Genomic DNA, 15,288 nt, shown 5'->3' on the forward strand with positions numbered 1-15,288 from the left:
GCCATATAAATAGTTAACGTTAATTACGCCTTTCCACTTCTGGCCACGGCAGAGTGCTCATCTCAATTTCAGCTTCTATTACGCCTATAATACCAGGTAATGAACACTTTTCAAAAATAAAATAAAAGGCATCTAGAGGTGGTTTTTCTTAAACTAAAATTTCTCCGAAAGGTTTGAGTGACCACACCATTTTGCTTTTGCTCCTTTTAACTGTGCGTTCGTGGTGACGCCTAATTATCTACATTTATCCTTTGGAGGAAGGGAAATTCAGGCTGGGGAGTTCCACGCCGCACCATAGCAGGGAGGCACCACGAACACTGCAGCCTATTGGAAGAATGCCCTCGGAGCTGTGCAGGGATAACTTGCAGAACCATACCTGTCAACCCAATCAGAGGTTACATTCAGGTGTGATAGAATTCTTTCTTTTAAAAGTAGTCTTTCTAAAATATATGCATTAGCAAAAACGGCAAGTTTCTGAAAAATACTCCATTGTTTTAAATCCATCATGGCGGGTGGAGAAAGAAAAGGTCCAACATATTGAAGTCCATTCTCTTACCTCTGCTGTGACCTCTAGGATGAGGTACTTCAGGACTTAGGTTAATTTATTCAATAGAATGGAATGGCTTGAGAAATGCTGACTCACCAGGAAAAGAGTCATTTCTTTCTCACTGACAGGATTAAACTGAGACATTTACACAACTGCCTTCACTAATGAGTCCCAAACATTCTTGTAGTTGTCACAGGCCACATGCCAAATCCAAAAGCTGCACTTTTTTTTTTTTTTTGTAGGCTATTGTGTCAGTTTGTTTCTTCCTGCTCTTTCTCCCTCCCTGCCCCCTTTCATACACCTGCCTCTCCTCTTCCCTTTCACTCCCTCTCTGGGCAGGCAAAGAGCATGATAAAGGACATTACTGTCTTAGAGTTCAGCAAGATTTAGGAGGAAAGAAAGACACAATGTTTGAGAACATGGAACACAGAGTCCTCAACTGCTTTCATGTTAAGGTCCTATGGCTAGTGAGCAGGAAAGGAGGTGCAGGGTCCATGGGCTAGAACTTTCAGCCTTGGGTCTTTGTCAACCTCAAATATAGGTTACTCAGGGTTTTGTTTTATTCTTGAAAAAAGCTGCAACTTTTCTGCAACTTTTTTACTTTTCTCTAAATGGAAAAAGTAGGTAGCATGTCAATTCTAACACAGTCTGGGAGGGTTCTCAAACACACGGTTGTAGTTCTATCACCTCGTTGACCGTAGAAACTCAGATATGGTGAGATTGGGGATTCCTGTGAAGTGATAAATAGGTTCTTTCTGGCTCCAAGTGTTGGGGAACAGGCTGGGAGAAGAGAGAACGACTTCCCAGAAAACAGGTAGATTGTTCTAGAAGGAAATAAACAGGATTCGGCAACTCACCTACGAGGTGCCAGATACAGTTTTGGGTGGGAAGAGCGAGAGATGGACAAAACAAGGAAGCTCCTGTTCTCCAGAGAAAGGTCTATGCATTATTCATAACGTACAATAATGACTTGGGGGTATGGAGTGTATATTAAGAATGGATCAGTCAACTAGCTTATCAATCTTCATCGGAGCCTTGTAACTCTTCTATCGCCTGTAACATGCTGGTAGGTTACTGAGCAAGCCTTGGTTTACCTCACGGAGGTACTATCTAGATCACAGCAGAAGCTACTAGGAAAGTCCCGAGAAAAATAAAAGCTAATGGAAGGAAGAGATTAAGAAAGAATTATTTCAAACTGGCTTCGAACAACCCCAAAAGAAGACCTCATTTACTTAAAAAAACACATATTAGGCTCCTACTCTGTGCACACGTACACACACGGGAAGCTCAGAAAGAGGCGAAGACAAGATAAAAGCCCACTAAAGATGGTTGACACTATTGCGGAGATGCCTGCAGAGAAGTAGGAGAGGCCAGAGGAGACTCTCTGGGCCCCGATTTGGGGTTTGGATGAAAGCATCCTATGCATGATATCTGAACTGTTTCTTGAAAGACGAGTAAAGCGAACCATTTCCTTACATGTGAGGAAGAGAAAAATGAAGACACAAGACGGGCCGTGGGCACATGTCTGTCTCTGAACGGTGAGGCAGGAGTGGTGGGAGACTGAGCGAGTTGTACGTGAAGTTGCTAAGGAGCTTGGCTTTATTTTATAGGAAAGGAGAGTCACTGAACTGTCTTAATCAGGGGAGCCAGACTGACATTTTGATCTGTCAGTCTGGCTATAAGCTAAGAAGCTAGACGGCCAGGCAGGCCCTCAACCTATCAAAGGAGATGGGGCCTTGGGGGAAGTGGAGCCCTCGTGAATGGGACTGGTGCCCTTATAAAAGGGACCCCAAAGAGCTCCCTCATCCCTTCTGCCATGTGAAAACATAGCAAGAGGACACCGTGAGAGGACGATGCTCCGTGAACCAGGAAGTGGAACCTTACCAGCTCCCGTATCTGCTGGCGCCTTGATCGTGGGCTTCCCAGCCCCCAGAACTGTCAGAAATAAATTCCTGTTATTAAACCATCTAGTCTCTCGTATTCAGTTAGAGCAGCCTGAGTAGAGTAAGACAGCTGTCCCCACACTTCCACAGGTATCGTAACTGGGAAAAGGGACTTCCTACAGATTTATCGTTTCATTGTTTTAATTCCACCTGTTGAGGCTAGCCTGACAAGAAGATCTTGAGCTTGACAAGAAGATCTTGAGCTTGGATTTTGACATGTGTGGTCATCTACTGACTACCCTCCTGCCCTCTTCCTAGCCTATTCTAAGCATTAGGAGCCTAAAACTTCATCCAGACATCGTGATTTATGGTTGTACATCGAAGAACAGAATTGAGGTTGTTTGGTCAAGTATTTAGGAAGTTTGGGACTTCAACATTTGAAGTTATTGACTTTTGTCTCCTTCTTCCACCTTGGTTGACTTGTCCCTAACTTAGGAGGGGTGGCCCTTGGGTGACGGTGCGTAGATTCAGCCGTGTGATGGTGGTGGACTCAGCATGAGCCTGCCCACAAATTGGACACCCCCTTCCTCTTGCCATCTACTGATAAGGTCCCTGGAAGTCGAATGCAACTCATGCTGCCCCTCCACCCTGGGATTTCACATTGAACAGTGTGAGAAGCCAGGGTCGGGACGCCCCCAGTGTTGGGACTGACAAGGTAGAATCACTCTCAGGGTCAGAACACCTGCTTAACCCTGACCATATAACCTAAGTCACTAGAAATGAAGTCCTGAGAGGGAGCCTCCAGGAGAGATTGTGTGAAAGCAGGAAACATCGAGAGATATCAGAAGTGTCTGTAAGTCTCAGGGAGAAAGATGCTAACAAGTCAGGCACATCCAAGAAAAACACTAAGTTCTAAAGTCAGAGAGGAGTTAAGAATAAGGGAGGGGGGCTGTCTCTCGAGTCCTCAGGTTTTCAAACACAGAGGGGACTGTGCTGGTGTCAACTTTATCTCCCAGGCATCACATCTTCTCCACAGGAGGAGACACTCAAAGTTGACCTTGTGGTCCCAGATTCCAGTCCCTGTTCCCCCAACAACAGTGCTGTCAACCTCTAAAACTTTCAAAACACCCACAATCATCTCCACCTTAAGTGATGGAAAAAGAGACAAATATCATGAAATAACCATTGAAGGCAGATTATTGATTAAAAAGGACATTGAAGCAATCCCAAATGTGTTTATCTCAATGTATTCCTGCAAAGTGTTAGGAAATTTCTGCACGCACAAAAAATACTGCATTTTAAAAAGCAGTAGGTACTTTTCTTGCCAGAAGATGGCGATACAGTCTAGTTATTTACTTAGACGCCCAAGCAAGTTAAAATAAAAGTTTGAAGCCTAAGCTTCAAAGAGGGAGCGCTTTCTATCTACAAACAGGTAAGCAAAATAAATCAGTCATTAAAAGGGAAAAAACAGGATTGAACAACAACAGCAGGGAAGTATTTCTAGTCAGCTCTTGCTAATCAGAGTGTGGTCTTTGAGTTGCCACAATACTCACCTGGGGGAGATTTCTAGAAAAGCAGAATCTCAGGGCCACCGTCCAGGGGTTTGCTTGCCCTGTTTTCACTGCCATCCTTAGTCCTCTTTTGATCCTTTAGTCTCAACAAAGGTTGGGGGGGCAGGCAAAATTGTGGAGGAAACAAGATTCAAGGGATCCAAGGAGTGAGAAACTTTCACCGTTCATCCTCTGACCCCCCCCTCACACAGACTCTCCCCTCGTCTGCAATGTTAAGGGCGTAGGACCTCTGCAGGACAGGAAAACGGGGCCCCTAACAGAAGAATTAGATCATTTAGGACCAGGACACTTCCGGACTCACTATACCTGGGAATCAAGCCGTGTTTTCCTAAGACTGAAGACGGAGATCCGTTTGAATGATTGCAATCGTACACAGGTAGTTGGATGTCTTTAAAGCTTTCTCATCATTTCACACTGCGCTTAGAAGCAATGCTCTTTACATTTATTAGGCTTAGTAAAGAATTCTATTTTATAAAGAAAGTATATAGAAATGTAAAGTTATACAATATTCATTTTGATTTGGTTAGCCATACTTTGGAGAATCCTAGATATTCTAGAAGTAATCTCATAAGCCAAAATGCATAAAATGAGAGCAAATCATTTAAGTCTTTTGTCTCTAATAACTGGGTATTTTTTTATTTGGATACCTCATGCTCACTTCCAGTTCCTCAAACACATCTCAACTTCTTTTCCAAGATAATTCTTCCCTTTCCTGAATTCTCATCAGTAACAAAGCTACTGTCCAGATCATCTGCTGTAAAACCCTGATTGCTTATTATACAATTACTTGTTCACTTCTATAGCCCACGCGCTAGAAACCACAGGTTGAAAGGTGCAGCCCCAGGCGTTATGGAGCCTGTATCTTAGCAGAACACACGCAGAGCACTTACGGTGCAATTCACAAAATACAGGTTTGTGCCAAGGACTATGGGAGCACAGTGGACAGGTGATTCATTTTGAGAAATGGTTCTAAGCCATAAAGGATGAATGGGAGTTTGCCACCGAGAGAGAATGAAAAGGGCACTGCTCCCCCAGCTTTCTCTTTCTGTATAAGTGGTGTCCATCTTCAACTCAGCCATTTCCATGACACCACCTTCTTACCACTCCCAAGTCACTGCTCTGAAATTCCAGAGCACTCTTGTTTGATCCACTCAATTTAGAACTCACATATAGTTAAAAATAGAGCTACGTTATGACCCAGCAATTGCACTACTGGGTATTTATCCCAAAGATACAGAGGTAGTGAAAAGAAGGGCCATATGCACCCCAATGTTCATAGCGGCAATGTTCACAATGGCCAAACTGTGGAAGGAGCCGAGATGCCCTTCAACAGATGAGTGGATACAGATGTGGTCCATAAATACAACGGATATTTACTCAGCCTTCAGAAAGGATGATTACCCAACATTTGCATTAACATGGATAGAACTGGAGGAGATTATGCTAAGTGAAATAAGCAGAGAAAGACAATTTTCATATCGTTTCACTTATTTGTGGAACATAAGGAATAAGGTGGAGGACATTAGGAGAAGGAAGGGAAAAATGAAGGGAGGGAAAACAGAGGGGGGAGAAGAACCATGAGAGATTATGGACTCTGGGAAACAGACTAAGGGTTTTAGAGGGGATGGCGGTGGTGGGGGGGGGGATAGGTTAACCCAGTGATGGATATTAAAGAGGGCCCGTATTGCATGGAGCACTGGGTGTTATAGGCAAATAATGAATCATGGAACACTACATCAAAAACTAATGATGTACTGTATGGTGACTAACATAACATAAAAAAAAAACTCACATATAGTTAATGTTGCTTGAATTATTTTTCCCATTTGCCCCTTTGGTGTCATTAACAAGATGTCCTTAGAAAATTTATATAAGCTTTCTTGTTTTCTATTTAGTGAAATAGGCAATAACATCAGATCAACTCTGAAGTCCCTGGCATTGCTAATTTATACAGAAATCCCAACAAAAATGGGCTCCATCTTTACTGGCCTATCTGCTCCTGAAACCTACAAGTTTCTAAATGCCCTAGGAAAAAGGCTCCCGATTTAATAAGTGCATCTTCTAGAATGACCCCTGTGATAAAATACATTGGGAATTAGCATGTGATACTCAAGTGGTCAAAATCATGGAGTTCATTACATCAGCTCTGCTCTGTTCCATGGTTTCCAAATACACCTCCAACCCTCATTAGGCTCTAGGGAGACCAGACCTAGGGTGTGACTATGGTTCGGGGCACACCGAACCCCACTCCTGAAAATCTCCTCTGGTGACGGTCTCAGGATCGCCACCATTAAAATATGGAGATCATCACTCACCAACTTAAAAAAGCAGGATGCTGAAAATAGATTTTCCCTTACGACACATTTCTTTTCCCTGTTCTCTTCAATGTTAAAGATTTTTAACACAGCAAGTTATCGAGAATTTTAAAGTAAAGAAAGAAATGGAGAAAAAATATTTTCTTTAAATCACAAGCTCTCATAACAAAAGCTTTATGGTAATTGATCCATTCTGGAAAAATGCCCAGTATCCTTAGTAGTAAGAACATCAATCCTAATTATATGACTCCTCTCCTTACATGGAGTTAACTAGACAGTTTCAAATCTTTAATTGTTAAGTGTGAAACTTCAAGGAATCTCACCTCAAAATGTAAAATGTGCACTTAGTGGACAGAGAAAATATCTTCATTTATCCTCACATGAAGATAGAGAAAAATCAAAGCCAAAGGAGAGTACTGATAAGAAGCCTCAGAGTAGGAAGAGAAGTGTATGAGGAGACAAAGACCTAGATTCTGGAACAAATTCTATCCTTTAAAGAGCTGTGTCACTTTAGGTATGTCATTACACTTACGCATTCTTAGGCTATTACTTTCTCCTCAAATGAGGTAGTGATTATTAATTATGCTACAAGATTTGAGCACAGACCAAACAAACCTTTAAAAGGTGATATTTTTGATAGTGTTGGTGGCATTTGTTGTTAATGATCACTGAGAACGATGAGTCATTGTTCTCGCTTTCTTCTGAGGATAGGGATGAAAGTAGTCACGTCTAACTTACAAGAGGAAGCCATAAAGAGAAGTCCATAAAGTCTTCCTAACGGTAAGAGTTAAGAAACTCTGAAACATATTAACCAAGATATTTTGGAATGACCTTTCTGGAAAATCTGTAAGGAAAATGTCAGCATTTTTGGAGTGCCACTGGTATAGTCTTACTTGGAAGCTGGGGGATAACTCATAGGACCTCTAGGTTCTGCCTAACCCTGCAGTGTGTAAGGCTATGCCCTACATCAATAACACTGTCCCTGAGAAACTGGCTGTCTTCCATTGCTTGGGGTTCTAAGTGGTGCTATTTTAATTGGTGTTGGGAACTGTTTGCAAGAAAGCACTGAGGCTTCCAAGTTAAACTCATGAAAAATGACTCACCTGGTTGCCTCCACTCTTGGGGTTCACAAACACAAGCAAGGGTTTCATGAGAGGAGAAGAGATAGGTTTTATCACAAAAGGACGACCTTTGTTTTCCTGCTAAAGAAAGAAAGCAACACGATTGAGACATTCATCCATGACTTGGACAGGTAGCCCAAAAGCAATGGAAAGGAGAAACTACCAGCACCCCACCACCGCTAACCCTGATCCCCCCAAATAAAAAAGCTACATCTTTAAAAGATAGTCCATATAAAGCTTAGAAGAAAGGATCTCAAGATATAATTTGCCCTTGAGAATAAGCCATGTGTTTGATTTTATTCTGTATGCTCTGTACATTCTAGAAAGGTGAGTTCTTAATCTTCATCATCTTTGGAATAATACATCCATGGACGAGTGCAAACGCTCTGATCCTGAAGTAGCCGGAGGTTATACATATACACATTTTCCAGAAAGAGAAAGGAATTCCAGTGTGTGGTTTGAATGTAGTGGGGGAGGGAAGGAGGGTCGAATATTTGTCAGAGAAAGAAGTTCGGGCCAGATCACATGTGGTAGGAAGACAGAGGTGGCTACGGTGAGAAGGGTGTAGTTCACTGGGACGGAGTCCTGAAACACTTACTTCAGTTCCTCTTTTACTGGCTTTTCTTTTAAAGCTTGTCCTCTTCTTCTTCCGATTTGAAGCCTTCAAGGAGTTCTGTAGGGAAAGAAGGAAACAGCTGAGCTCAGAGGCAGATGGCCCCGAGCTCCCCATGCAGAACCATGTAGGAGAGGAGGGCAGCGCATGCTGTTCCACTGCATGCTTCTCATGCTTCCACACTTCCAAGCCACTGTTATGGGTAAGCCACAGACAGAAACCAGTCGAGTGCTTCAGAGTGAGCGACCGACTACCCACCACACGGAGAGGCAGGGAGTTAGAACCCTGGAGGCTCTCATGGACTCACATAACAACACAAGTTATACCTGCCAACCCTCCCAGTAAAAATGGAAGAATCCCAAATTCTCTGAGGGGCTCCAGTCTCCCGCCCAACCAGGTCCGTCTCCCGCCCAACCAAGTTCAAGTTCATCTCCTGCAATGGAGATCACCTATGTGGAAATGTAAAAAAGGAGGCCATTTTTCATGTTTTTCTTTTTTCTTTTCTTTTTTTCTGTTTACTTTTTTTTGGTAATGACCTTTGTAGTAATAAAGTGACTCGAGCCCTGTGGAACATTAGATCCAACTATCCTATCCGCACTAATGGCTGGGTTTTACAATGTAGAGGTAAGACTCCCCTTAAGTCACTTATATTAGTAGAGTGGCAATCACTGCTCTCTCTTACTCTAAAGACCTATTGGTTTAAAAAGTCTTCCCTCCCCCAGTAGCCTTGATTTGTTCTTCTCATAGACATGCCTCCAACTTACAGAATACAGTGACCCTAAATTTACTTTCCCCATTTTTCTCTTTCTAGGAATTTTATGGACCACAACTTTGTGATTACTTCAACTAACCATTTACTCTTAACATACGATACAAAAGCTTTGAGAAGACCCTCTCTTAGGGGACAGTCACATCTCACTGGTTTAATTAGTGGAGAGTCAATAATTAGATTGCCGTCTTCACAAAGGCAAGATGTTACTATCACATCATAGATGTTTAACAAAGTGTTGAAAGCCTGAAACACAGAATTCTTAACTTTAAAGTTTATATTAGCATATACACATTCATAGCTTAAGCAGATAAAGACTTTTCAAACAGCTTCAAGAAACTTAGATATCTATTTTTTTAGGTTCCTGGGTATTTTTTTCTTACCGCACTCAAACTTTAGTCTCGAGTATGTATAAGAACACATTCAAATTCCAAGATTGAAACTACTTAACTTTTTATTTTATTTTCATTTGGACCATAAAAAAATTATGTTGCTCTGTAGCCAGTGCTCATTAAGGATGAAGGGAACTTTCTTGAACCACCATTTGTCCCAAAGCTTTCTTCCCCCATCAGATTAAAAGACTTCTCAGGTTCTGAGTCTCACCAGGAGAGAGAGACCCAGAAGCTCATGGGTGTTCTAGACCCATTTAAATTGATCAATTACCATGTTCCACTTTGGGGAAACTTTTGCATTATTAAAGTATTTCCTACATGTTAATTACTTTGTTTAAATGGGAAGAAAAACTACCTGGAAACCATAAACACTTAATCAGCCAAATGTCCCATGAAGAATGCTAGAAACTCTTAGGATGACAATTAATGATACTGAGTGGGTCTCAACCCATCACTGCACACTGGCCTCACCCAGAGTTCTTTTAAAAATGCAGATGTGTGGACCTCCAAGTACTCTTTATTTGGAGTGAGGCCCAGGTAAAGATACTTTTTAAAAGCTCCCCAGGCAATTCTAGTCTGCAGCCAGAGTTGAGAACCTCTGAAGTCAAAGGGAAAAGTGAGGAGACATACATATGGCACTAAAGCATCATTTCAATGGGATAAGGAGCATGAGCTGTGGAATCGGACACATTGGGTAGTAATTCTGGGTCTTCTGGTTACGAGATCTGTGACCTTGGCCAAGTCAGTCAAGCTTTTCAAATAACAGTTTTTTAGTTTTAAAATGAAGGTGGTAATACCTACCTCACAGGACAGTTGTGAAGTTAAAAGGAGAAAAGGTATGTGAAGCAGTTAGCCTGGTCTTGGCCCATGTTAAGCGCTTCCATAAATGTTAGTTGCCTCGTTCACAGCTGCATATCCCCAGCACCGAGCACCAATGCCTGGCCCATAGTATGCACTCAAATCATTGTTGAAATGAATCAATATTATAATTCACAACACTTACTGAGTCCTTCCTGATTTTAGAAACGATCTTTCAGAAGTGAATGCTTGTCTCCTAACTCCTTTGTTGTTTTAGTTCATTTATTGCCAAGAGCAACGCAGGGAGCCAAGTGCTTTCAGGAACACACTATAGGCCTCGGTTCCTGGCAGGGCTCAATAACTAAGCTCTGAGAGAGAAGTCTCATGGATCAGGCTAAAATTGTTCCCTAAACTTGCCTGATCACCGAAATCATAGTTCTTCAGGCGATTCTGCTGATCAAGCATGTTTAGGAAACAGAGTTAGAAAAACACATCAAAAGAAGGGATGTCTGAAAACAGAGCAGGCAAGGAACTCAGCTCTAATAAGGAACAGACATACAATATGGCCTTTTCCACACAGATGCAGCAATTACGAATGCCTCTGAGCCTCATGGAGCCAAAGGCACGTGGGGGCTTTCTCATCTCACAGAACAAGAAGGGGGCCCAGATGAAGCACAGTGGCTGACTTACAGTGCCTGGATGTTTCTATGTGAGCTCGGAGTAAGCTTACGGCCCTATGGATAGCCAAATAGCAAAAGATAAGCAGTTTGGGATTTCACAGCACACCTCAAAATCCCCGAGGCTTCCTTCTGTTCGTGTGTAAATATGTATCTCGGTCTCAACACAGAACTTCTTTTAGAAGGTGTCATCATCCAATGAGGAACAGATGGATGTGGAAGCAGATTTGGGTTGTGTTTCAGCCATGACAAGACGAGTCAGCTAGTCTTGCTAGTCTAAGATATTGCTCACCCTGCCTGGGTCAGTCTTGTGGTGAGAGTTAAAATAGCATGCTTTTCAAGAACATAAAAATTATTCCAAAAAGTTATTTTGTAGACTTGCTGGTGGTATTGTTCAAGAAACCATTAATGCTTGTGCTGTGTTCTACAACAGAACATCCCTGTTCTCAAGGGCAGCTAACTCGGTAATACGAAGGGTTCACTTGGCAAGCTGAACAGCACCCCAACAGTGAAATGCTGTACCCTCGTGTGGATTTTTGCATTTTTCAGACTCTAACAGCATTTTCCCCTGAACATTCTGTGCCCACTGTTGTGTACAAGTCCTAAGAATAGATAAGGGCTTCTGGTTTTTTTGTACCGGGTATTGGGGCAGTACTACTTTACTACAGAAATAATCCTACCACAAGTCTCTATCATAGTCAGAACCCCTTCCTGGGCTGTTTAAAAAAATGCCTATGGGTAAATCACTCAACTGGGAATAAAACTTAACTACTTCTTAATAGTCTTCAGGGCTTTCCCCACATTATGGGATCCCAAAGGACTGGCTATAATAACTCTAAAGAGAAAATATCTCACACTTCTTCATCCCAAATGAAGTCTTTGCCATCACATGCTGGACACACCTCTGATGGGTGGTAGGAGAGGCATGGACGTCAGCTCTAGGAGTGTTCTCAAGCTGCCCTGCTCTGGCTGCACCGCTGGGACAAAAGTTGTTCTGAGGGGCGCCTGGGTGGCGCAGTCGTTGAGCGTCTGCCTTCGGCTCAGGGTGTGATCCCAGGTCCTGGGATCGAGCCCCACATCAGGCTCCTCCGCTGGGAGCCTGCTTCTTCCTCTCCCACTCCCCCTGCCTGTGTTCCCTCCCTCACTGGCTGTCTCTCTCTCTGTCAAATAAATAAATAAAATCTTTAAAAAAAAAAAAGTTGTTCTGAGGATGGGCAAGCAGAGAAATAAAACGAATTCCAAAAGGTAAGGACAGGTTCTATGCCATTTCTCAGGCATGTTTGGTTAAATCACAACAAGTATTGCCTAACCTTCAGAACTGACCAAAAGAAATGGCTGGAGCAATTCTGAGAGAGATGGTTGATCCTGGCTATTACATGTCCTGGGTCTCTAGCATTTTCACATTATCCAATCGTAAGGAATAAGGACTAACATGGAGAGAGCCATACGGGCTAGGAAGGAAGTGCTTGCAGCATTTTTTTTAAGTAGACCATCAGAAACAATACAGATCTTCACCAGCAGGGAGTTGGCTAAATAAACTGTAGTATATTTATAATATGGAATATATATAGCAGTTTAAAAAGGAGTTAAATCTAGATGTATTAATACAGACTTTTCCCCAAGATTTTTTTTTTTAATTAGGAAAGCCAAGTTTTAAAATACTATGTGTAGGATGATGTCATTTATTAAAAACACACATCTCTAGTCTCCTATAACTTGACCCCACAAAAATTCACATATCGTGGGTCTTTCTCCATCAGCTCCAAGCACTCGCACTAGTATTTCAACATCTTTAACTTGTTTATCAAGTCAAAATATTATCCCCTAACATTTTCAGTCCAGAGGAGAAACACTGACATCTGTAACTTTAAATATAACTTTGCCTTTAAATATATGAACAGATTTGTGCTTGATTCTTAAAATTTGGTTCTCTTTTATTTCTGGACTGTCATCTAAATTCCATCATCTTTTATTTTCTAGGTCCCTCCAAATAATTTGGTGATGAAACCCAGCAAATCAGCCAGACCAGCCCTTGTTCCCCTTACCGTCCAAGCTTCACACAGCTGGTCCCAGAGCGATGATCTACTCAGAGCCAGCCATCTTTTAACAGAGATGGAAAATATACAACTTAATTCCACCTCTTTACAACCTGCTTTTCCTGACCATTATACACTCAAGTAGGTTTCTTTCTCTCTAGAGTCATTTTTTAGACATAAGCTTCACAAATAAAGCTGACTTTATTTGGCGATCCACCCTAACAGTTGTTCTCAGAATGTTCTATAAACTTGTGTTGTCCTTCTTCATCCTTTTTCCCAGTGAGGCCCCTTACATCCTTCAAGACCAAGCACAAACAGCATTTTCTGCTTAGCCTCCAACAATCTCCACAACCAAAATCGCACAGTTCTTCATGTTTCTACCTCATTGCTATATCTTGGGTCATGCTTACCACTCAATGCCTTAGACGTGTTGGCCTCTCACAGACCATGGCTGGTTCAAGCAGCCTGTGGGCATCCTCCTCTCACCACCCTGTGTATATCTGTCCTAAAAGATGCATGCTGATGACCAAGGCAAACCTTCCAGATACATGAAGACCACTCTTTTTATTAGGGATTTATATGTGCCTGAATTCCACAAACTCCCTGCCCAGAGACTTAGTTTGTTGTATCAATTTTCTCACCTAGGGAGGATACACTTTGTGGACATCAGATGAACATCTGTTTCATCTGTGGACCTCCCGCTGCATATAATGGCATCTGTGAATGGAATTAAATGTCTACTTCACTCAGTTAAGAATATCTTCTTGTTTTTAAGCAGTGTCCTTGCATACAGAAATATGCAGAAAAAAATATACAGAAATTCTACAAGTAGGAAAAACATTTTGTCTGCTGTTCTCCATTTAATTTCCAAATTCTTTTTTAAGCACTTCTCAATGTTTCCAGTGAATTCTTTTATCTCACTGCTTCCACACCATCAGTAGCAGCTTGCCACCCACACTCTACAAACTATAGTTTTGATGGTCATCACTGATCTAGAGCCAAACACAAAGACTCTTCTCAATCCTCGTTATTTTTTAATGCCTACAGAATTTAACACTGACGACTGTCCTGTTTTTCTTTCCATTTTTCATAATGGAAACTCTGTGCTATGATAGGTCACCCCCTATTTTGCGGGATTCTCTTCCTCCTTTCACTTTGTGGTTGTGGATACTCACCTGGTCTTCTTCAGTTCTTCAGTTCAGTAAATGAATAGCTCTTAACTCTCTCCCATGGGATAAGGATCATGCTAGTGGTCACACAGTCCCACTACAGTGTAACATACAATAGTTACAGTGGCATCTCAAGGTACACTCGAGAGCACACCAGACACCAGACTCTGGCCCCTTACTCTGCCTCTGTCCCCATGAGAATCCTTCTCTTCCCTTCGTCTCTCAGTGTAATACAGATGGCTCAGGGAACAATAACTTCTGTTACTGGTTTTCATCTGTTGATGTAGAACTTCATTTGATACCCTGTACTCAATAAGGAAAATAACAAGAGCTAACATTTATTAAGTCTTACAATGAGCTAGGTGCTGTTCTAGGTATTTTATTTTTATTTTTTAGCTCATTAGTCCTCATGAAAACCCTGTAGTTAGGTACGAGTATTATTTACACTTTGCAGATGAGAAGTCGAAGAGTTTAAATTCTTTGAGATTACACAAGTTATTAAACAGCAGAGCAAGTTTATGAATCTAGGCAGTCTGGATCATAAGCTAGAGCTCTTAACCACTACCGTATTGTCCCCCACACTCATCACACACTGGCTTTCAAATGGAATTTGGTTAATTCATTAAGTTCTTTTTGGGGCCCATAGGAGGAGGGACTACAAAACTTTTAAAGATATGTGACTCAGCAAGGCTTGCTATAATAAGACAGTGAAACAGCATGACATATCATTAAGAGCTTGGTTTCCAGAATCACAATTCCTGGGTTCAAATGTTACCTCAAACTATTAAATAACTATATGGCTCTGGATAATTTATTTAACTTTTAATTCCTCACTTTCCTCAGCTACAGCATGGGAATAGGATACCTGCCTCATAGAGTACTTGATGGTAAAATGAGATACCGAATGTGAAGTACTTAAAATATTTCCTAATACAAAAAAAAAACATTCAGTACATGTTAGTTTTTCTTATTATTACACTTTTCTGAATCACAGAAGGACAATAAAAGGGTGTGTGATGAAAACAATCTGGACTTTAGCAACCAGACTGTGAACTGTAATACCATCCGCCATTAAAGGTATCCAAGATTCCTCGGAGAAATGGCTGTTTCCCGGTATGGACAGGAAATGCATAAGATGATCCTGGAACAAGATATGATTCCTGAAACCAAGGAAGGCATCAAAACCCTCATGGCTCATGAAAAATGGAGACAAGAGCCATCTGGAAGGGGGTCTAACTGGTCAAATATGAAACAATATGAATATAAAAAAATGATGCCCATGGATTGAGACATCATATACTTCATATATATCACATTTTATACATATATCACATGAGGCAAGTTGATAATTCATAATGATATTCTCCAAAAACCACCACCACCACCCTTAGCCAACT

At 41.6% G+C, this 15,288-nt stretch overlaps 1 protein-coding gene across 1 annotated transcript in view; it reads right to left on the minus strand.

The window, feature by feature from the left end:
- Window positions 1-15,288, minus strand: part of DGKI (diacylglycerol kinase iota) — a 415,071-nt gene that overhangs the window by 190,840 nt on the left and 208,943 nt on the right. The window contains exons 9-10 of the mRNA XM_026511631.4: window positions 8,036-8,110; window positions 7,420-7,518 (exon numbers count right to left, since the gene is read on the minus strand). Of these exons, the coding sequence (XP_026367416.3) occupies window positions 7,420-7,518; window positions 8,036-8,110 (174 nt within the window). The remainder of the gene's footprint in view (window positions 1-7,419; window positions 7,519-8,035; window positions 8,111-15,288) is intronic.

This window comes from Ursus arctos, unplaced genomic scaffold, assembly GCF_023065955.2.
Source record: "Ursus arctos isolate Adak ecotype North America unplaced genomic scaffold, UrsArc2.0 scaffold_3, whole genome shotgun sequence".
Classification (NCBI taxonomy): domain Eukaryota; kingdom Metazoa; phylum Chordata; class Mammalia; order Carnivora; family Ursidae; genus Ursus; species Ursus arctos.